Source organism: Phragmites australis, chromosome 4 (genome assembly GCF_958298935.1).
Source record: "Phragmites australis chromosome 4, lpPhrAust1.1, whole genome shotgun sequence".
NCBI classification, from domain to species: Eukaryota; Viridiplantae; Streptophyta; class Magnoliopsida; order Poales; family Poaceae; genus Phragmites; species Phragmites australis.
The window spans coordinates 9,857,850-9,880,754 of record NC_084924.1 but is presented as its reverse complement, the minus strand read 5'-3'; the positions used below and the strand labels follow the sequence as shown (position 1 = coordinate 9,880,754).

Sequence of the window (22,905 nt, the reverse complement as noted above, 5' to 3'; positions counted from 1 at the left end):
ACTCAACTAGGGGCTTATGTAAACATGATTCACTTAGAGTTGTCAGCCGGATCACGGGATAACACAAAGATTGTCTGAGTCTTCTCATGGATCCCACTATCGCCACCAACCTACGGGTGGGTACCGAGCTAAGCTACTAGGGTTGGGCCAAGTCATGCCACGTACAAGACATGTGGATGTATGGTTGTCGTTAGGTAGGATGTCACAATGAATCGATCCATATACAATCAAAGCAAGTGTCTCCCAGCAAAAACACCACAAGGGCTATCCTTTCTCCAAAGGTAGTCACACTCCTGCTAAATCAGACTTTTGGCTCCATTAACATCACCCATTTTAACTCATTCCCACCACCAACTACAAACAACATATTTCATACGTTTTGCAAAAGTATGATTATTATGAATAATTACAATGATTTGACACTAAAGAATATTAAGCCCTAAGCATGTTAGTAATTCAAGACACTTATCTAAACAATCAATATAGTTGTAGATAGGGACCTTCTAGGGTTTTCATGGAGGAATAAAGGTAATTCAACGTGCCATTAACGAGCTTGGCCATAGCTAACCAATCTTTTAAATTAATTAAATTAAGCATGCATGTATATAGATTTAAAATCGGCTCTATAAGGTTGTGTTTATAAAATAGGTTAAATATGATCAAAAGGGTGTAGGACTTGCCTTTGTCAATGTCTTCTTCTGGTCTCTCCTCATAATTCGGGTTCTTGGGTTCCTCTTTGGAATGCTTCTTCCTCTAAAATATACAAATTAACATCAAATAAGTAAACTACGATAAATAGCTCAAATCCAAATAATTTCAATTAAAAAATCAATGATCCCCAAAATTATTAAATGTGTACAGTTGGATAGAACTTGAATTTATATGAATTTAGGAATGTCAAAATTAGAGTTGAAATGATCAGGATATGGCTTTCGGAAGATTGTTGGAGGACTAATTCCAAAAAAAGGGAAAAGGGGTGAATATTCTACGAAATATTCCATGCAAATTCTAAAAAGGATTTTCCAATTTAAATAATATTTTTTTTTAAAATGGCTGAGAGTCTGATAGGTGGATTCGAGACCCACAATCAAACTCAAAGTTTGACTCAGTTAATGGTCAAACATGTGGCTACTGTTTTGTGGATTAGGTCTACGGTGAGTCAGCTTCGTGGATTTCCAGTGCTAACTCAGCAGAATGGTACTAGTAAAGAAATTGCCACATCAAAAAAGTGGCCTGGTGTGACTAACATGTCAGTGCCGCTCAATTGGGGTCACCAATACAATGGTTCCACGGTGGCACAAAGGGAGGGGCTCACTAGGATCCTCATCAGATAGTGATCCTTACAACAGCCTCGATGATGCACTAGCTAGGGATGATCTGCACATGAAGGCAGAGGTGGTGCTAGGGTTCTTGTTGCTAGAAAATTTCCAGAGTGGCGGCGAGAGCTCGCTTGAGTTGGAGAAGAAGACGGTTGAAAACTAGAGTCATGCGAGAGTGTTTTCCCTGATATTTTTGCTACTAGGGGTTACTATGGTTTGCACTGGACCTTTGAGTGGGTTGGCCGGTGTGGCTTTGATGGCGGTGAGGTAGAAGATTGGTGGGGGCGGTGTTCGGTGTTTAACTCATGTGGTTAGGGAGAGAGGGGGGAGAGGGGGGTTGGAATCCGCTGAGACTTATGTGACATCCCAATTAGGATAGAGCCCATGAGTGGCTCATTAGTGTATGAGTGTACAAAATTAGTACCATCTTGCTAGTTGAGCTAGACCGGAGCCAACTTATAAGGCCACCATGAGTCCATGCCACCAACTTCGGGTTAATCCTTTTATGTGAAGCGAGGACGAAAGCGTAAGCAGGTTAATGGAGTGTGTGGTTTTCTTGGTGTGCGGGTAGGCCTAAGCCGCTTTGTCCTTTGGGCTGTTACAACTTACCAGGTAGCCAAGGAGGGGGAATAAGGTCAGAGCGGTGCCAGCTACGATGAAGAATGGTCAAATAGAAGGTGGCTCCTCTGGATAGGTGGCCTTCAAGTGGTCGCCAAGCTACGATGAATGGCGTGATAGTGAGAGAGGGGCACGAGGAGGCCACCGAGGCAGGGGAGAGGACACTCATCGTGATGGTGAAATTTGATGATGGACGAAATCGAGGAAAAACATAGCACAATTAGTGGGGAATCTCAGCGTGGAGGAGGAGACTGTAGGAGTGGTGGTGTTGTGGTGTGGAGTAGGGAGCTCGTGGTTCCTTTTATAGTTGAAGTAGGTTGGTTCTTGCCGAAGGAGATCAAGGGCGGTGGAAAAGATCTCCCGCTAGAGTTGATTTGTGATGGGACAAGTGAGTGTTAGCGACATTCGGTGTGCTAGTGGAAGATGATGGCGGTGCTCTGTGGCATACATGATGGCATCCTCAACGAGATAGGAGAGGGAAGAGGTGGAGCATGGAAAGGCGATCACGTCACGATGGCATTGGCATGCGGGAGGGGCTCCATCATGCATGGTTGTAGCTCCTGCAGGCGACTGTGGTTATGGCACATATCGGGCACACGCAAGACACACCAAGGTGTTGATCCCGTCAGTCATCGAGAAGAAGGGGAAACAGGGAGAAGAGACAAAAGGGTGAGGACGAGGAAGATGACGACACAATAATGTGGGTTGAAGGGAGGTGGGCCAAGACGGACCGATGTTGATGCGGAGCTAGGCAAAGATATAAATGGGATGGGCTTCGGCCTTGAGCAAAAATAAAAGGAAGGCTTTATTGCTTTGGCTGGGTCATTAATAGATGACAGGTAAATTTCAGCCTAGAAGAGTTTAAGAGTTTAGAAATAGATTTAAGAATTTCAGATATTAAACGTTCAAATTTGAATACCATTCAAATTTGAACTACAGAACATTAGCCAAATAAAATAGAGAATACTTTTGTAAAAGTTTTTAAATTTAAAATTTTCAAATTAGGTGTCAACTTGGGATGTATTGTCAAATTTAAATTGAATTCGTTTTAAATTTATCACAAATCCATAAAGTTCAAAATTTAGTGAAATTTAAAACATTGCTAAAACACATGGTGTCGTAAATTACAGTTTTGGATCATATGCTATTTAAACTTTGAGCATCCTTTTTCAAATATTGAGGTTGAGAGTGGTATGGGTAAATTTGTCTCCAACAATAGTTTCACAAAATAATAGTGTCGCAATAAGTACATTAGTTATAGTAGAAAGTAATGGTCCAACCACGACTTCGATGTCCTAAAATGATCCAAAATGCATGGCACTTTTTTCCCGAAAGGTTAAAATTCACTAGACACCTTTTTAAAAGAACCCTCCCTTGTGAGTATTATCCTAGTATCTCCGAAGGTGCTTAAGGTGATGTACAAAGAGGTGATATCCTCTGCCTATAAGGATTGTCATCTAGGATTTCACATAATGTAAGGCGTGAATGAAGAGAGGGAAGACGATGTATGTTAAACAAGGTCATATGTCTCTTATACTGGATTTATTATGGACCAGCGCTAATAGATTATGAGTTGCAGAAGTTGTGTTTTGAGATGCCTTTAGATGCATGGTATAGATTGTATGATAGACACAATATTTGTCTCAACTGTTGTACATGCCCTAGTTAGTCCCGTTCGATCTTTATCATCTATTAACTACTAAATCTGATCCGAGAAAAAAGGATTATTGTACTTCTCATTTTCCGTATTTAAGCGGTGCCATCATCCAGCCATGCACTCTTTTCATTTATTACATGATCAGAAAGCTTTGGTTGGCACCTCAAAAATCACATGATCAAAGATGGTTCATGACTACTCCAATGTGAACGCCTTGTTACAACATGATATATACACAGCTTAACGTACGGATGTATCTAATTCGTATATAAATCAGTGCACTACGGTAACATAATTTTCATATGATATCAAGTGTATATGTATGGTTGAGAGTTGTTTGCGATTTGTTTAATCGTGCACCGAATGAAAATGGAAGCGAGAGAAAACAAACGTAATAGGACCACAAGTAGTCAGCATTTTTCTCAAAAAAACACTGCGCTACTTCATCTATACGGCTAATGCGTTTAACTTGGAGCTCCGGTCGGAGTAGTGCACGCGTGCAGAAGTGGTCAGTGATAGACCGGAAGGTGCATGCATCGCATATTCCATGCGGTAATAATGTTTGCTAAGCACTGAGATGGCTGTTTTTTTCATAATAGAAAACAGTTTTCCGACTCTGCACTATACAGTGTACAACGAGCCAGTAAAGATGTAGATGTATACTTAAACTATTCAAATTTAATTCTCTTGTATGCGAATTTAAATGTCTATTTTAAAAAAAAAATGAATATGTACATTTTAAACATCTTATTGGTATAAACATCGAAAATTATATATTTTTTATATTAAAAAACACTCAGATGGACGTACCTAGCCAATGCTGTAATTTGTTTTGGAGAGGTGTACTAAGCTGCTGTCACTTTTATCAATTCTGCAAGTGTTTGCCCTCACATGTAAAATTAAGTGAGACGATCGATCAGCACCTTAATTACCTAAGAGATCGAGGACCACTGTTCGTCCGTACGCACGATCTGGGGAAGGTAGCCAGCTCTAGAATCCACGGTACTGTAGAATGGAAGGATCCAGAGGCGGATTGGTCGGATGATGCTTGCGGCCAACAAAGATGCTATCTGAGCTAGGAGTGGAAAATGTAGAACATATATTTATATTTAACTAAATGTAAATATGATAAGAAAAATTTGTATTCTATTGACAGGCGAATACAAATATAGATATATTCAAATTCGTTTCTTAGATATAAATATGGATATATTCGAATTTGTTTTCCAAAATGGATGCGGATGTGGATAATATTTGTATCCGAATATATAGAATTTTTTATGGAATATAAATATGAGTAACATAAAATTCCATTATTTGATCTTATTCTCTTACTAATTTTTTTGATCATACCTATTATTTTATTATTTATTATTATACCACATATACTGTAGTAATAAATATGGTATTTCATCCCCATCTAACGGTCTAAAATTATGGTATAATATTAAGAATAACTCTTTGCCTTAAGGTAGATGATTAATCCAATAAAAAATAAAATTTCTTATGTTAAATTGCCATCATGTTCATATCAAATAAATTTAATATTTCATAATTTATCGTTAAAGCAGTAGAATATCCACATACACCTGAATCTCCTACGTGTTCAGATGCGGATTCGTATTCGAATAATTCAATTCGTATATTCAAATTCATATTTATATTAAATAATATAAAAATAGACTATTCAATTCATATTTAATCGGTTTTCACTCCTACTCTGAGCTGACCCCGTTTCTTCCCTTTCCATCTATCTGTAGCGTTTGCGTCATTCTCCTCCCTCTGTCCTTCACAGTAGAACGCAGCCCTTCTCTCTCTCTCTAGCTCTCTCCATCAAAGAGACCAGGCAGCCACATGTGAGAGGAGTAATAGTACGTAGGGCCCCGGACAAAGGCGACGTTCTCGGGCGGGACCAAGAGCGTGCGGCGCGCGTCATTTGCATGCACAGCCGCGCCTCCCGCGCGCCTGCACTGCAACGACGCCCCATGCGGCTGCGCGCGCGGGCCCCTACTCCGCTCGTGCCGTCCCATCGGCGAGCGCGCGGTGGCGTCCGATTGGCCAATTCCCTAAAGCTACCGGGTTCAAACTGCCGCAGTTTTAAACATGAATGAATTTGAATTCGATCGGGGCATGCCGTAAACCAGTGCTTGTGCTAAGCTTACCTGTTCTGTTCTCTTATTTGCAGGCCAGACTAGCTGCTTTACAACCCGTAGCTTCTTTGCTCTGATATCGACGGATACCTAGACTGGCTGTGCGTGTAAAAATGGCACGGTTAGATCCGCTACCAAAACATACAAATCCCCTTGACAACATTTTTTTTCAATGAAGAGCAATAAACAGCACTACCAAAGAATCAATCGATGGCATGCGATCGCGAAAGCACATGCGTACGAGATCAAATTAACTGCAGTCGATTGCATGCGATCGCGAAAGCACATGCGTACGAGATCAAATTAACTGCAGTCGTAGCTAGGCGTATGTGGAAGCGTGATCAACAGTATGATGACCAGAGATTTCCATGTTGTAAAACAGGGAAACGCAGCCCGACTAGAAGTAGACGGACGGGTGATTTTACGGCACCTTTCAAATCCTAAGCACGCCGGGAAGGCGCACTGGACGATGTGTGATTCGCTCGCAGCTTCAAATCTTGACTCGACTTTAGGCTCTCTGTAGATGCATGCAGACCTGAGCTCGACCGCTAGCTATGGTAGTGCCGTGCCAGCGCGCATTGCAGGAAGTACTCGGTACTCAGTACTGTGAGAATGCGCATGCTTTGTCTCGTCAGTGTTCTTGTAAGGTACTCTGATCGGTGGTAAAGATAAGGACCGTTTGGAACGTTGAAATTTAACAAAACAGCTGCATGGATTTTGCCAGATTACGGATGTCATGAGTCCCGATCCCTATTTTCCGACAATTTCTCTATTAAAGAACGGAGATGGGACTAATTTTTCTTTCACGGGAATTTTAATGGGAGAAAAAAATTTCCCATCGGGTATGGCGGGGACGGGGACGGCTCCCCATCTCCCGTCCCCGTTTCCCCGCAGGGCCGCGGCCCAACTGCAGTCGAGGCTGCCGGCCCAGGCACGGGAGCGGAGCAGGCTGGGTGGTCTGGTGGGCGTTCGGCTGACGGCCGAATAGCTGGTTTTGGCGTGAGGCCCATGTGGAAGCAAAAGCATGCTGAGACTGGTGATGCGGCCTAACACAGGAGTTGGCCCAGACGTATGGGCTGCGGGGCAGAGGTGGCTCAGAGCACGACCTGCTGCTACGTGGGAGCTATAGCGGGGATGGGGACTCCGTCGGGTCCCCGTTCCCCAAGCAGGGACGGGGATAGGGAGAAGATATTCTCCGCTTTCTTTCGTTCGGAGTTCGGAGACAGAGATGGAAACCATTCCCCAGTGAAGAATTCATCCCTATGCCAGACGGTTCAATTCCTTTAGGAATTTGCTAATTAGTAATTAACCACTACACGCTTAAGTAGTGGTCAATTCCTATTTTGGAACGTTTTCTATTTTAGGCGCGTCCTTTTCCCACCCGGTTTCGCACGACCGGAAAGACTCTATGAGGCCTCCATGTTTATTTTATCGGTGCTTGGACGGCCAGTCTTGTCCTTTTGCTTGAATTCTTCTTTTTTTCAACTCTTTTTTATAACTTTTTTCAACTCTTTTGCATACATATATAATTATTTTCCTTTTGAGCTCGTGCTTCTGGAATTTTTCAAAGTGGCATATTTATCTTCCCTTTGTTTACCCTTCTTTTTCATTTAGACTTTCTTTGCTCTCTATGCATACGAAATTAGCTTTTTTCTGATATAGTGAATACTTTTTTGTTAACTTCATTTCTTTAATGGGACGGGTTTTTTTTGCTACCAATCACTAAAATGATGATTCAACATTTTTTAAGTGTTCATTCCACATCTTTTTATTCAACATTTTTTGTTATTGTTCGTTCAATGATTTAATGAGTGTATCTTCTTTTGGCTTCCATCTCCCACCACAATTTTCTTCCATTTCCTTTTTCTTATTCATTTCTTTATTTTCTTTTATTTTCTCATTCTTTTATTTACACGTACGCAAGTAAAGTGTATTTTTCCTTTGACTTTATTCTTCATTTTTCTTTCTTATTATTCATTTCTTTTTTTTATGTTTTCTTCTTCTTTCTCCCTTTTTTACACATATAAATGCAAAGTGCAATATTTTACCTTCCCTCTTCCTTGCAGTTGAGCTAGCAGTCCTTTTTGAGTAATTAATATTTTAACATTTATTTTATTAATCAAATATTTTTATTATTTAATATTTTTGGTAAGCAGTTATTCAACATTGTTGGCATAGCAGTCCTTTTTCGAAGTTTTCTTCTTTTTGGAACTTTTTTTGTTACATGTTGGCCAAAAAAAAGTCCGATTCAACATTTTTGTAAGTGTTAATTAAAAATTATTTATTAATTTAACATTTTTTGTAAATATTCAAGTAACATTTTTTATTAATGTAATATTCTTGATAAATATTTATTCAACATTTTGTGGTCGCATAGCGGTCCTTTTTCGGAAGTTTTCTTCTTTCTGAAACTTTTTGTTTTGTTGATTCACCATTTTTTGTTGCATGTTGACTAAAAAATTTCGATTCAATTTTTTTTTAAAATATTTTGAGACTTGTGGGTTTTTTTTTTAATTTCTCAGACCTGAGGGACAAGTTGTAGTATCTGAACGTACGTCCGAACACAACACACACTACACCCCACACACACCAACATACCCCTAGAGCGCACGCTAGAACTAGAACCTATACCAACAAACGCCTACTAGAGATTCACGAAGATTCCAGCTCCGCTAGCGACGGACGCGTCGCCTCCCCTTGTGGTCCATAGACGCCTGAGATTTAAGTGTTATTCAACATTTCGTTGTTAATGCAACATTTTTTGTAAGTGTTTATTCAATATATTTTCGTATGTGTAGATTCAATAATTTATAAGAAATGTTACTTGAACTTTCCTATGTTTTAATTGTTATCCCACCATTTTTTTGAACATTCAACATCCTTTTTTTGATTCAACATTTATTCTGGTATTTGCTGACTTGAATTTTTTTTTTGTTGATTCAGTATAATTTTTAAAGAAATGTTGATAGATAGATTCAACATCTTTTTAGGTCTAGCCATTCAACTTTTCTTTTGTTGACTCAACATTTTTCCTGGAAATCGCTTCAAACTTATTTGGGATTTTCATATTTTTAAAATTTGCATTTTGTGTCTATAAAATTCCTTGATAAACACATCCTACGTGGTGATACCACCAAAATTTAATTCAAGAAACACATCCTGGGTGGTAATACCACCAAAACTTAGCTACAGGTTCCTGACGACCCCAAGTATTGTAGGGAATTTTTATAGAAATTTTTAGTATCATTAAGGTGAACCGAAAAAATCGAAAGTTAGGCCCCGTTTGGTTGCAAGAAACGTTTCAGATTCTCTGGTGATTCTATAGAATCCCTACCAAACGCACCAAAACATGAAACGTTTCACCTTGAATCACCTGAAACGTTTCTCATTTTTAATACTACGAGGAGAATCACCTAAAATGGTGTTTCACCCGTTTCTAGAATCACTCAGGTCATTTTTCTTCAAGAATCCGAATCCAGAATTCCTGCCAAACGTTTTCAGAAAATTGAGGGTGATTCACCAGAGAAACGTTTCCAGGAAGAATCTGAAACCGAAACGTTTCTGAGAGAATCTAGAGCCCTGCCAAACGAGCCCTTAAATAGAAAGGGTCACACGTACAACATAGCTAGCCTTCTTCGTAGCTTCTTCCCATCTTGCGCGCAAGCATGATACTCCTTGCTTCTTCCTGGAATTCTTTTTGACTCTAGATTGACCCACTGATACGTGGGGCCCATGGTCCACTAGCTCAACCCAACTGCAGGCTAGCTCATCAGCCCATGCTTCTCGCTGTGTCCACCATGGTCTCCTGCTCCTCGTCTCGATCGACTCCTCACCCCGCTGGCCATGCCACGGACTTCCCAAAGAGGCGAGGCGCGACGCGACGAGGGAAGGGGGTTGACGCGCGGCGGCGAGGGAGGCGGGCGCGCGAGGGCCGCGGGCCCGACAACACCCTGGTGGCCTGACTCGGTGGGGAGGACAACGATCTCGCTCGGCTCCTGCGCGTGTGACCGAATAAAATCGTTTGCTTTGTTGCTGTTGGGCGGGGAGGCCGGGAGCGGAGCGGTCCGACACCGCGGCGACACGTGCGATGGCAAATGGCAGTGCAGCGAGGAGACGGCGAGCTAGCAGCGTCGAGCGCGTTGGGCGGGCAGCAGAGGAGTCGAGGCGGACGGGCGGCGGTGGGAGGAGCCAGAGAAAGGTTGGAAGGAGGGGCCAGAGAAAGAAGATTGGAAGAAGAAAGGTGATCTGATTAATTAGTTATTTGTAGAGAAGGGGCAATTTCCTAAAAAGGGGTGATCACTATATTGGTTCCTAGAGGGCTAGAACCACATTACTCCCCTCTTTTTCACGTTGATCAGTTAGAAGCTCATGGGTAGGTTCATTTGCACCAAAGCAAAGCTATTTCTTCTCGAAGTCTTTCCAACGCCACCGCAAAATTTAGTTTTCCGCAGTTAATTAGAGTCATTTTTTATGAGTATGATTCGCCTCAAATGCTATTAAGCCGCTGGGACTGCTACTTGAACAGATTGTGTCGATACTCGCTGATCCCTCCGCTCACCACATACAAGTGCGGACTCAAAACTGAGCCATCGCCACCTAAAACGTCTAATATCTTCCGGTAGCACCTGCATTTTAATCCAATCACCTCAGCATCGCTATCGATCGAAAATTAGAACTGCATCATAAATGATTCCTTGAAACACAGACCAGACGCAACCTGTCCAGTTCAAACACGCTTCCATAATACTGAGACACGTTGCACGACCCTTCACATTTTGCGGAGCCATATGGTCCCTTACTACACGAAGCAAATTCTTTAAATTCTATAGGATCTTCTTCCGAAGATATCCGTAAGACCATAATCTAATCACACATCCTTTAACCTAACAGTTAATCTGAAGAAGAGAAAAAAAAGACAAAACACGCATCATAAAAAAAGTCTTTCGCAGGAACCCATCTGATATAATTTGTTTCCTTTACTGAAAAACCATGTCAATCAGATAATTAAGCGCTGGTATTTTCTGGGGTTCAACAGGGATGTTTACATTGTTTTTCTCACTTTCTTCTCAACCAAGGGCTACATTCAAACAAAGCAATGCCTTTATTTACATTGAGACAATTGCATATCCTTGAGAAAATGCTACCCAAACAAAGCTATCTGAAACATCTATCAATCACAACAGGGGAAATACATTGACCACATACTTACAGTAGATCGTTGGAACCAGCAAAATGCTCATCAGCTACCTTTCGATGCTTTTGGTTAGACATGATCGACTCATATTTTCCCCATGTATGGTAAATCTTTTTGAAGTTGTGCAAACCTCAATCAGCTTAAAGTTGTGATCGAGTCCAAATGCACGACATGACAGAACCAGCATGTACAAATTTGTAATGTTAAGCTGAGTTAGTGTAGTTTAAACATCATATACAGGCATGCGCTCTTCAATTGGCACCCGGCAGATTGGACACTTCTTGCACTTCTCAGCACAAGACCTAATAGAAAGAACCAGCAGAGAAAAAGTCCGTTTAAAATCAACATGTAATATATGATTGGAACCATTGCCAAGCAGAAAGGACCATTAAGAAATTTAAGTACAAGAGACTGAAACATACTTGCATAATGTTCTGTGCCGGCAGGGAAGTAGGACCATGCATATCTCTCCCTCGTAGCAAATCCTACAAAGAACCTTCTCCTGAAACAAGGAAAAGAGGGCCGTCAACAGAGTAGAGATGATAAATTTGCCAACAGGTTATTATCTCTGCCCCGTATAAAAGAACATAATTATCAATACGCAATAGCAGAAACTCATTCCCATAACAAAGACATTAGTTTGATTCCTAAGTTCATATAATTGGAGTCAAGGTTACATTGCCTAGGGTCCCTAAAATTGACAGCCTGGACCCAAGTGAATCACTTGTGCAAGTTTAGGAACCTAAATGTCAAATCCTCAAGTAATGTTTATGGGCATATGGTGGCAACATAGTTCAAATAGAAAATTGAGTCTGCACAAGTCACAGCAAGAGGCAATACATTTTGAAGCCTTTCGTATTCCTGTTTGGTACACTTGGTAATTTCAGATTGCTCACCCAACGCTGCCTGTAGCCTCCAAACCTGAGAGTGAACAAATAGGTAGTTAATGTTTTTGTTGGTTATATCATGTGATGGGATAAATAATTATAGAACAAAATTTGATTATATCATGTAACCTCTTCTGCGAGATCCTTTTTAGGCATTTTCCTAACTACCTCAGGTGGATAGCCACAAAATGTGTTGTACCTTCAACCAAAAAGCAAATAATCAGAATAGAAAGCAAACATGCTCACAGGACTTGTAAACAAGAAACAGAATGAAGAATAGCAACAAAATTAGCAATTTCACAAAACTTAAATGAACAGCAACAGGCCAAATTCAATTATAAGGTACCCAGTAGATTCAGCATAAAACAACCGGGCTTGCTCTTCCTTGCTCCCTTCATCGATAGACCACCAACCAAGAAGCCTACATTACACATGTATAAACAAGCCACATAGTTTAGAAGCCAGCATGAGGGTGAAATGCTACTATATGGTTGCAGCACAGCAAAAGATGTCAGTGAGAAAATTAAATACAAAATAGCTCATAAGATATCAGATGTTACCTTGAACCATGATGAAGGAAAGCAAAGCAATCACGGACTTTTGATGAGGCTGCAAGGTAATTAGGACTAACTGGTCCATTACGCAATAGCAGAACAACCTTCTCCACCAATCTCGCTAGAGAGAAAAGGACACCAGCACCTTGCAGAATAAATAGTGGCGAGAAAAGAGCGAATATTGGAATGTAGCGAGCGCTAGGAGGTGTGGCCTGAAACAAAATTGCAGAGTCACTCAAATAATCAAGAATGGCTATTTGGATATGATGCAAAAGTCCATGTCATACTAACGAGACTTTGAAGGCCGTTATTGATCAAGTTAACAGAGAGCAGCCATTAGGGGTGAAAACAGGCCAGATATTTCCTGCCCGCCCGATCGCCCGAACCGTTTCAGATGCTAATCGGATCTCTGATATCCGAAAAATCTCGGATATCGGATTGAATCTCGGATTGTTGTATCAGATACGGGATTTGGATGTAGGGAGCTAAGTATCCGTCGGATATCGGATATCCGAGAATAAAATTGGATATATCCGAAGACTATCCGATGCAGAATCAGATGTAGACGATCTTTATATGAAAATTGTAGCTGTCGATGAGATCTACAAGTTTGTAGTTGATACCTTTTTCATTTGAAGTTATTAATATGTTCAAATAATTAACAAAAGCTTTAACCAGCATATTGGGCACTCGTAGCTTCTCCGATTTCTCTCTAACATAACTCATTCTATGGGAGTATATTGCTGTTTTGCTTGTTGGATCTCTAATGTAGTTGAGTTTTGGATACGTGGAATGGCTAAACAATTATAACATATGCGATATATATGGTTGTTGTTTATATCCGAATAAATATTCGTGACCGATATTGTCTGCCTCTAACTCATCACATATATGATTCGTATCAATCCGTATTCGTCACCGAGACTATCCACATCCATATTTGTATCCGACACCATCTGTGTTTGGCTCCGATTCTGATGAAAAATGAGATAGGATATAGGATCAACGATATCCGTCCGTATCCAATCCGATTACACCCCTAACAGCCAGTAACAGTTACCTCCAGTTGTTCCAGGCCTGGGAAGGAGTTTCACCAATTAAACTAGTTGAACTTGGACAGAATTATCAACTTGTTTTCAGCCGTTTTAATAAAATTGTTTCATACAGTGAGTTGTCAACTTGTTTTCTAATCTATTAAAATAATGTGAAGTGATGGTTTAAAAAAAAGATAAAAAAGAATATCAATGTTCCTGGCAGTTTTCATCCCTGTATAGTGTATACTAGTACACTATATCAGTTCATAACAAAAAGTTCCCTATGTGCTATAAGATCTGGATGGAACATACCTCCAATCGCATACAAAGCAAAACTTGGAAAGCCACCAGAGGTACTTTCATCATGTGACCTCCAATATCAGGGAGACCACAAAGGTTCTCTTGTTCATTATCTTCTAGTGATGGAAGGACAAGGCCACTTTCCCAATCACGATATCTAATTGCCGCTGATGATGAGCTAGCCTCTCCATGAGTGGGAGGCCTATGAATCATGGGATTAAACCATCTTGTACAAACAAGAAATGCAAAACACTCCGCAATCCTGAACAAGCAAGGTGCTGAATTAGACTATTTGGCATCTCAATAAATAAAGGAAGAATGACATTTGGGACAAGTCTCACCCATAATTTATAAATAAATCCCACCATCCCAAAGCGCCAACATCACCTGTCATGTGTAATAACACACTATTACAAAACATTGTGCAATAGATGAAAAAGGAGGCTTGAGAAAAAAAACTCTAAACTTTTAACATTTTGCAACTTAAAATAGTTACTAGCTCAACCGACTCCTACAAGCACGTGGGGGAGAGTAAACAGAGCCTGTCCAACCTAAGAACAAAAAGGAATATCCCACTTCCAACTCCCAAATTAATACATATGTCCCACTTCTAGTCCACAAGAAGGAATACTGCTGACAAATTTATAGATTTCTATTAAGGAACCTTGGTAAATGTTACTAATCAAGTAAGGAAGTAAGATCTGATTCATAGTGCATCCAATACGACAAATAGAACAATTAAAATAAAGCACGTCATATCCTCTATTCCTCTTTGTTAATAGTTAAGGTACTTAAGGATCAATAAGTCGCTGCCTCAAAAATTGTATTTATTCAGATTTATTAAGAGAAATAGGATATAAGTCAAGGCAGCTATAATGGGGCAATCAGTTTTCTATTATGTAACAATTGGAAGGCAATTTACAAAACTTACCAGACAGCTTGAGAAGCGTGAATGTTGTAGCAGCTATAAGAAACACCATTGAAATTGCAACCCAAAAATGCTGGTTTCAAAAAATAAGGTTGGATGTCATAAGATAAATGCATAATACTCTACTGTAAGTAAAAACTGATGCATACTGTAGATGGCCTGAGCTATTATTAAGAGCTCTATGCAAGATCAAATTATCAGAAGCGTGGGAACATATACCGCTTCTAGAAACAAGGAGTTTATAGGATGCTATACATTAATTGACTAAATATTCATATGCGCAAAGAAGTAAATTTCTAACTACCAAATAGAATATCAGTGTGACCTGAACCTGTTTGGAGGAATACAAGTCCCGGTAAATCAGAACAAATTTTAATTTGTTTATGATAGTGAACTGATATATTTATTCATTGTATCAGTTTCTCATTATGCCACACCAGAACTAGTTCAGGTATTCAGCACATCTTACTCCAGAAAGTTCTAAAATGGTACTTTTGTAGAGTGATGCAAGACATTTCAACAGTTGATCCAATACTGTTGCCTTGGCCTATATAAATTATATCTTCCCGCATAATGTGAAAATGTTGCATCATCTGTTTGTTTGCTGATTCAACCCTGCAGTTCAATTGTGGTACATGCATTACTCCATTCAATTACCAACGACTATCAAATGAGAGCCACTATTGAACGACTTAAATTTTCCTGGTTAAGTGATGCTTGTACCCTAAAGTTATTTATAACTTATAGCATCCCGCCTTCTCATGAAATGGAAGGCAGTTAAGTTAAAAAAATACTTATTTTGCAGAGAATAAACATTGGCCGGCAACTCAAAAAAAATGGAGAAATTGTGCCTAAAGTCAGATCCACTAGTATGAGAAACTTACAGGAAGTGTCTCCCAAATAGCTTCATCGCTCATACTTTCTTCATCTCCTGGCATTAAAGCTCTACACATTCTGAACAATACAAAACCCATTCCAAAAAAAACATACATGTCAATACCCATAGTAACTATAATAAAGTTAGTGTCTGAAATTAACAAATAATATATCATTTTTGTTGTGCTGCGCAATCCCATCTCTGGGCATCTTTGGCGAATGAGGTTCATAACTAGGACAGCTAAGATAATAAGGATTCAAACAACAATCAATGTCCTTCCCTCGCCCCCAGCTACTCTCACCCTTCCCCCGCCACCCTCCTTGATGCACCCCGCCACGCGCCCGCCCTGCCTCTCCCACTGGTCTGGTTTCGGGTCCCGTCGGGGCCAAGGGCGGGGTGGTTTTATACCCGGTATTGATTTCAGGGTCGAGTCGGGTTTAAATAATCAGGTTTCGGGTCGAGTCCGTTCCAACAAAACCAGACAAGGGCAAACCCGTTGCCATCCCTAGTCAAGACCAGCCCTCGATGCTAGATTTTGTGTCCAAAGTTGTGCAGCCTAACATTTGTCAATTTGCAGCCAATGGAAGCAATACAATGTGTTCCTTAGCCCAGACAAGCAATACAAGCAATCAATAGCAATACAAGCAATAAAGAGTTTAGACCGGAGAATATAGAAAAAAATGATTTAATTAAAATACAAGCTATGATGTATTATTGCAACAAGACTAGTTTCACAACAGAGATAATTTAGGGCTTTAAATTTTGTTCAAAAACAAAGCTAAAACACCATAAAGGGTCATCACGAATAGACAATTAGCTTTGAATCATACTGTGCTACGTTGCCAGTATACTTGCATTGCTAAATTAGGGGTTTGATCATTTACTAAGATAGTTGTTAGACCAACAAACGCCTTAGACATAAGATAGGTAGAAGTTAGCATAGTATAAACAAATGTTGGAACTGTGGAAGTTGAAATACAATGAATTTAGCCAGTGTTACAGGGACACGCGAGTCCAAAAAATTTTGCCGCGTCGACGCTTATCGCTGACTCACGTTGGATGCATTGCGACACGCATCCGACGCGCTGCGGCCGTGTCCAAGGCTGGGGGAGAGGAGACAGACCTGCAACATGCCAACATCGAAGAAGCCCCGTGCCGCCGCCGCTCAGAACTGAGGCGCCACTGCCGCCCAAATCCGAGGGCGTGCTTGACCACCCGCTCGAACATGGCGGCAGCGGCGGAGACTGAAGAGCTGGAGGCTATGCTCCCATGAAGCAGGAAGAGGCCGAGAGGGGAAGCGGTCAGAAGGTGGGGAGAGGAGGCGAGGGGAGAAGTCAAGAGGCGGGGAGAGGGCGGACCGGCGGAGCAAAGCGGAGTAGCGGACGGTAACGAGGAGGCAAAGGGGGCGATGAGCGCTGGAGTGGGCTGATGGAGAGGCCGGGTGGTGACGTTGATGTATATCTCTATGGCTCCATATGGAAAACATATGTGCTCAACATGTATTTGTATTCAACATGTATTCGTACTTTTATATAGAAGTTGATCTAGCTCTGTAATATGAAAAACTAAAAAAATGGACAATGGGTTTGTTGTTTGTTGGCTATAACTAAAAAAAATGTCCACGTGTGCTCTGGTATTTGTATGAAGCTTTCTGACTCTTCTTTTTTCAAGAGACATCAGATTATTCAAAGATGCCAAATGAAATATGTGCAGGTCATAGACTCATACTATGTATATTGTAACCTAAACAATGAGCTGAAATGTTATCGTCATACGGAGAGTACCACATTAGATAGTCGATCATCGACTCTTGTGCAATGATATTTTCATACGGATTACTAGACACACCAATGTCGATTTGGTCGGACTTACTTGAGGTTCTAAGCACCTAATGATCTTGACCAAAGTCAACTCCAAGAGGTTGTGCGTCGGATGAGCTCCATTGTGGATAGTACCACATTAGATAGTCGATTATCGGCTCTTGTGCAATGATACCGTCATACGAAGTACTAGACACACCAATGCTGATTTGGTCGGACTTACTTGAGATTCTAAGCACCTGATGACCTTGGCCGACGTAAACTCCAAGAGGTTGTGCGTCGGATGAGCTCCACAGGGGAAAGTACCACATTAGATAGTCGATCATCGACTTTTGTGCAATGATATCATCATACGGAGTATTAGGCACACCAATACCGATTTGGTCAGACTTACTTGAGGTTATAATAGTCAAAACAATAGCCTTTGAATGTTTATTTCCATGTGAATCAGAACTCAATTAAGTGAGAAGCAAGTGTGGTCAATTTGCAACATGTGAAGCCTATTTTGGACAGCTGCATGTAAAGCAAGGAAGGTATACCTCATCACCACAACCATGGTGGGTTAACCATGGATCACATGCTCCAAGACTTGCAAAACTGCCAGATAGGAGTTTATTCCATTTAAAATTTAAACCTCACTCATACCCTCACTAATTAAATACTTTGGAATGAAATTTGCAGATTACTTTGTCAGCCTACCTCTTCTTCTTGCTGTGAAAGAAAATGGAGTGCGTACTCACAAATCAAGACAGCTAAGAGAAACAAGTTGACAGCTCAAAGAGCAGATGATTTGGTTTTCATACATAGCAATCTAAAGTTGCTATCAAGGAAGGAAAAGTAGTACATGGAAGGGCCCTATAAGTATTGGGATTTCAATGGAGATGACATTTGCATTGATGAAGCAATTGAATTAGAACTTGCAAATTGTTTGCTGGAGGATCCTTCTCTTGTTGGAGCTAGATTTACTTATGGTAGTACTGCTCCCACCGACAAGGTGGGGGAGGGCACCAATTGAGCACAGTTCTACCTTTTGGTAGCAACACTATTCTAGGTATGCAAAGTGACATGAGTATATTTTTAACTTGCTTTTTTAACTTGAAGTTTTGATTTTGATCTTTGATGTTTCCTTAGTTTGTTTGTTGCCAGATCCTTTTGGTTTGCCTGCTGGCTGCTGCATCTTTTTAGCTTTGACAGTTGGATGTGAGAACTTGGAAGATGCTTGTTGCAAGTTTATTTTGGAGGCCATTCCAGTATTTCTGTTCATATACTATTGGATATAGCTTTTACTCAGTCTTCAAAAAGCTAACGTTGAAGAGTTTTGCAAAAAATATGTGAAAAGCTGGCATTGAGGGAATTGAGGGATCATCTGGACTCTTTTACCCTGCTATTAGTGCAACAAAACAATGGCATGCATGATATTTTGGCTGCTTCTTTTCCAAAGCTGCCTATGGTGTGTGCTGAGATGAGAGGAGACGATACAATGCTCTAGGAGAGTTAGTGTGTACATATATGTGCTCGCGACTGGATATTTTAGCACCAAACCATTCAAGCAAGCGAAATTATTTAGCTATACTCGAGTAGTTGGCTGGCGCGAGCAAAGAAAAGATGGTGCCAAGAGAGACATGCAAAAGAAAACGAAAAAGAAGCCTGGCGGCGAGAGAGGCATGCAGCAGATGGGATGGTTGTTGGCTGGGGTAATTAAACAAAGCCTTGAGCATGCAGAATGAATAAACAAATGCGCCAAGCATGCAGGAAAAAAATTGAGCAAAAGAAACCACACGCAAGTGCAGCAAAGAAGAAAAGATTAGCAAGAGAAACAACATGCGTGGAGTGGTACTCAAACATTGTACGTCTCGCTGTAGGGAGATCGTCTCAAACCACTCGAACAACAGCGCTTTATTACTCTATTTTGTGTTCCCTGCTATTTGAATTAATAGAGTAGAATAGTAAATAGCCCCCTATAATTAACCTCTCATTGGTATGTGAAATCATGTCTAAAATGTCAGATTTTTTAAGACCGGAGGGAGTATAGTTTACTAGAATACTAGTTCTTTTTACGCATCGTGTGTGATCGAGATGACAAAATTGCTACGTCGTCGATCACTTCGGCACGGTGCCGGTTCAAAGTATCATATGTCTGCAAACTGCAATTAGTCAATTGCAATGTTCGGGATGTGATATTAACCTTATTTTGGTATTTCTACCTCTCTGGAGTATTCACCGAATCACCGCGAGTATCTTAACTTTCAATATTCATTACACTACGTCGTTGATTAGTTGCTTGCTTTTTTATATAAACTTCAATTTATTTTATATATGATGAATCCCCGAGTCCTGCTTTTTAGAGTTTGCTGAATCGAACACCCACACCCAAGTCAGACTTTGACACCCGCACCCGTGTCCGTGTAACATTGAATTTAGCTGCTTCTAACAGGTCAATTAGACATTCAAAAATCAGGTAGATCCTTTGTCTACAACAATTCCAAGCATATCCAAAGTAAAGGATGTACTAAGATATATTATAACAGCTTTTGCATGTGCTAATTCCCAAGTCAAGAACAAACTTGCAAAATGAACTAACACAATTTCAGCAAAAAGAGAGACAGAGCATGTAAGAAGGCAAGATGTTAAGGCAATGGTAACTCATGGCCATGGATAGTGTGTTCTCATGATCAAATAAACAAAAGCTTATATATCACAATACAGGAATCCTTAGGAAAGAAAAGGATATAGTTCACACTGATTACCTAAAATTGTCAATAAGGATAATTGCTTCAAGGGCCAGCAGAGGAAGGAAGACAATCTTCAGATCAACATATGGATGATTTCGAACTGGGCAAACACAAAGAAAAAAGTGTGGGGATCACACAATAAAAATGGAGCTGACAATAAAGCGAATGCAGCATACAGCCCAGATTCAACAGTTCCAGGAATCTCAATGTGGTTGCCAAGGTTTTATTCATCCAATGGCTTCAGAACCTACCTCTTACACTTTCGAGATATATGCAAAGAAGCAACTCGAACGCAATCAGCAAAGGCGCTGCAACAATCGAATGGCAAGGTGCCCACTGCATTCAAACAGAACATATCAGGCTCAGTGCGTGGTAAACGAACAATGCTAGTGTGCACAGATACGAAAATCAGGCTGAAACAGACAAATCAGCATCTAAATCTTACATGGCGACCATGAGGCAATGAAGGGGCTGGCATTGAAAACCTTCCACGTGCAACAATGCCATGGAAGAGCCAAAGAGGAATGAATATTATCCTACACGATCAAAGTAGCATAATTAACATTTCACATTAGCTAATTAGCTTTACCACTGTCAAGTCAGAGTAGTACTCATGAAGAGCTCCACAATCCTGCAGACTTAATTCTAGTTAGAAGAGGTCCAAATTTCCACATAAAGATAACCAAATCAGAACAATGCCGCAAAATACTCAATTCGGCAGGAAATCAACCGTATTTTATCCCAGAACGATAACAGACGTGAAATGAATACTACCATCAACTATTCACTAGCCCACATTCAACTAGCCCCCAGCCAGAACAGAGAGGAAACCAAACAGCTGAATCATACGCCAGCTGAGCTGATTAATCCACCACTAGCAACCAACCTTCCATCGCACAAAAAGCGAGCACAGGACTCGCCCAATCACCTAAACTGCATCTGCATCGCGGGGGGGGGGGGGGGGGGGGGGGAGGGGGAGGGGGGGGGCCACTCACCCCCCAAATTTGACGCCCCCAACTCGCCCAAACCAAACCCATCAGATCGAATCGAATCGAATAGGAGCCTGGGCGGGTCGGGGAGGTCAAGGGTTTAGAGTACGTACCACCAGGAGTAGGTGGTGCGGCCGTCGACCCTGAGCGCGAGGAGGAGCGTGAAGCAGAAGAGCGCCGCGTGCGCCGCCACCGCCTGCGCCGTCTTCCCCACCCCAGCCCACGTGTGCCCCCGCCGCCGCTGCATCTCCCTCTCCTCCAGCCTCAGCTCCCGACGGGAAAGCCAAACTCCCTCACCTCCGCCTCCTTGGGATTGGTCGATGGGCTCGAAGGAATGGGGGATAAATCGAGGAGAAATAAAGAGAAGAGGCTCTCTCTCTCTCTCTAGTCTAGTGATGGAGCCATGGAGTCGATAAGATGATTCTATTCTGCTCTCTGCCCCTCTCTCTCTCTCTGTTTTTTTATTCTATAAGCTGGCAGTAATCTATTGCTCTGGTGCTGTTCATGGGGGGAGCCTGCCGGGATTGATTGGATTTGGATGGGTCGGATAGGGAGGGAGACGCGGGGTCGCTCGCGCGTCTCTGCGCAGGTGTTCGGGGAAGCCGACGAGCTGGATACTTTTCCCCCTTCGTTTCTGCCTCCGTTTGTTGGTCTCCGATACCGGTTCTGGCATTTTTATACGCTCCAGTACTTGCTGGCTCCGCCCGTCCCGTCCCGTTTTGGCGTCGCTTGCACGGCAGCACATCCTCCGCAACGACCCGCCTCCGCCCGGCCGCCCCCGCCGTTACGTGCTAACGAGGCGCGCACGGGCACAGCAGTTTTTGTAGATTTTCACTCCCACTAATCTCACCATTTTCAATGAAATGAGCATTTCCTGAGCATTTCTAGTAATGATTAGGACAATAAAATATGTACCCTTTTGACTTTTCAGGATAGCTGATGAATAACCACTAATAGTCTTTGCATCAAGCTTCTTTTCATATGGATTATATAATCTCACTTCTGCTGGGTAACCCTAAACATGCAGGTGCCTTAAACTAGGTTTCCTCCTTATCCACAATTCATAAGGAGTCGTAGAAACTGTCTTACTAGGAACCCTATTCAGCAAGTACACAATAGTCATTAATACGTGCATCCACAAAGATAAGAGTACATCATAAAAACTTAGCGTACTACTAACCATTTCCATGAGAGTACGATTCCTCCTTTTAGCTATCCCATTTTACTGAGGTGTTTCAGGCTATTGTATACTGTGCATAGATGCCTCATCTTTCAAGAAATTTTGCAAAGGGGCCTGGACATTACCCACTTTCATCAAACTTTCTAAAGTACTCACCTCCTCTATTAGACCTCACCGCCTTTACTTCTCTATCAAGTTCCCTTTCCACCTCATTGACAAACACTTCAAGAATGCTTATAGCTTGAGATTTTTCATGCAGCAAGTATAGATAACAATAACGTGAGAAGTCATCAATAAAGAGAATGAAGTGCTTTTCACCACTCCAAGAAGGAATATCAAATGGACCACAAATGTCAGTATGTATCAACTGTCACTACATCTTATAGCGGGATGCTTTGATATGTGTGAGGTTTGTTTACCCTTAATGCAATGCACACACACATTCCAATCCACAAAATTCAATTGAGGTAAGATTCACATTTCACTAGCCTCAAAACTCTTTCTTTGGATATGTGATCTAATCTTTGATGCTACAAGTAAGAAGATCGTTCATTATGTGCACTACGTTTATTTCCAATAACATGCTTGACATGAAACAAGGATTTGGAAAAATCATCATCAAGTTTAAAGTGATATAAACCATCAATTAAAATACCAGAAGCATAA

General features: G+C 41.2%; 1 protein-coding gene across 2 annotated transcripts; it reads right to left on the bottom strand.

Moving 5' to 3' along the window:
- Positions 1–10,704: 10,704 nt before the first annotated feature.
- Positions 10,705–21,727, bottom strand: LOC133915628 (uncharacterized). Of its 2 annotated transcripts, none has more exons than XM_062358854.1 (14): positions 21,173–21,727; positions 20,516–20,606; positions 20,322–20,406; positions 20,086–20,170; positions 15,526–15,595; positions 14,645–14,714; positions 14,055–14,100; positions 13,726–13,975; positions 12,386–12,591; positions 12,172–12,246; positions 11,955–12,024; positions 11,779–11,859; positions 11,361–11,440; positions 10,705–11,240 (listed from the first exon to the last, which is right to left on the bottom strand). In XM_062358854.1, exons 1-14 carry the CDS (start codon positions 21,304–21,306, stop codon positions 11,162–11,164), a joined length of 1,422 nt encoding a protein of 473 aa, XP_062214838.1. In that variant the 5' UTR covers positions 21,307–21,727; the 3' UTR covers positions 10,705–11,161. The 2 variants fall into 2 exon arrangements, with proteins under 2 accessions (XP_062214838.1, XP_062214839.1); XM_062358855.1 differs by lacking the exon at positions 21,173–21,727 and adding an exon at positions 20,682–21,036.
- Between the last annotated feature and the right edge of the window lie 1,178 nt (positions 21,728–22,905).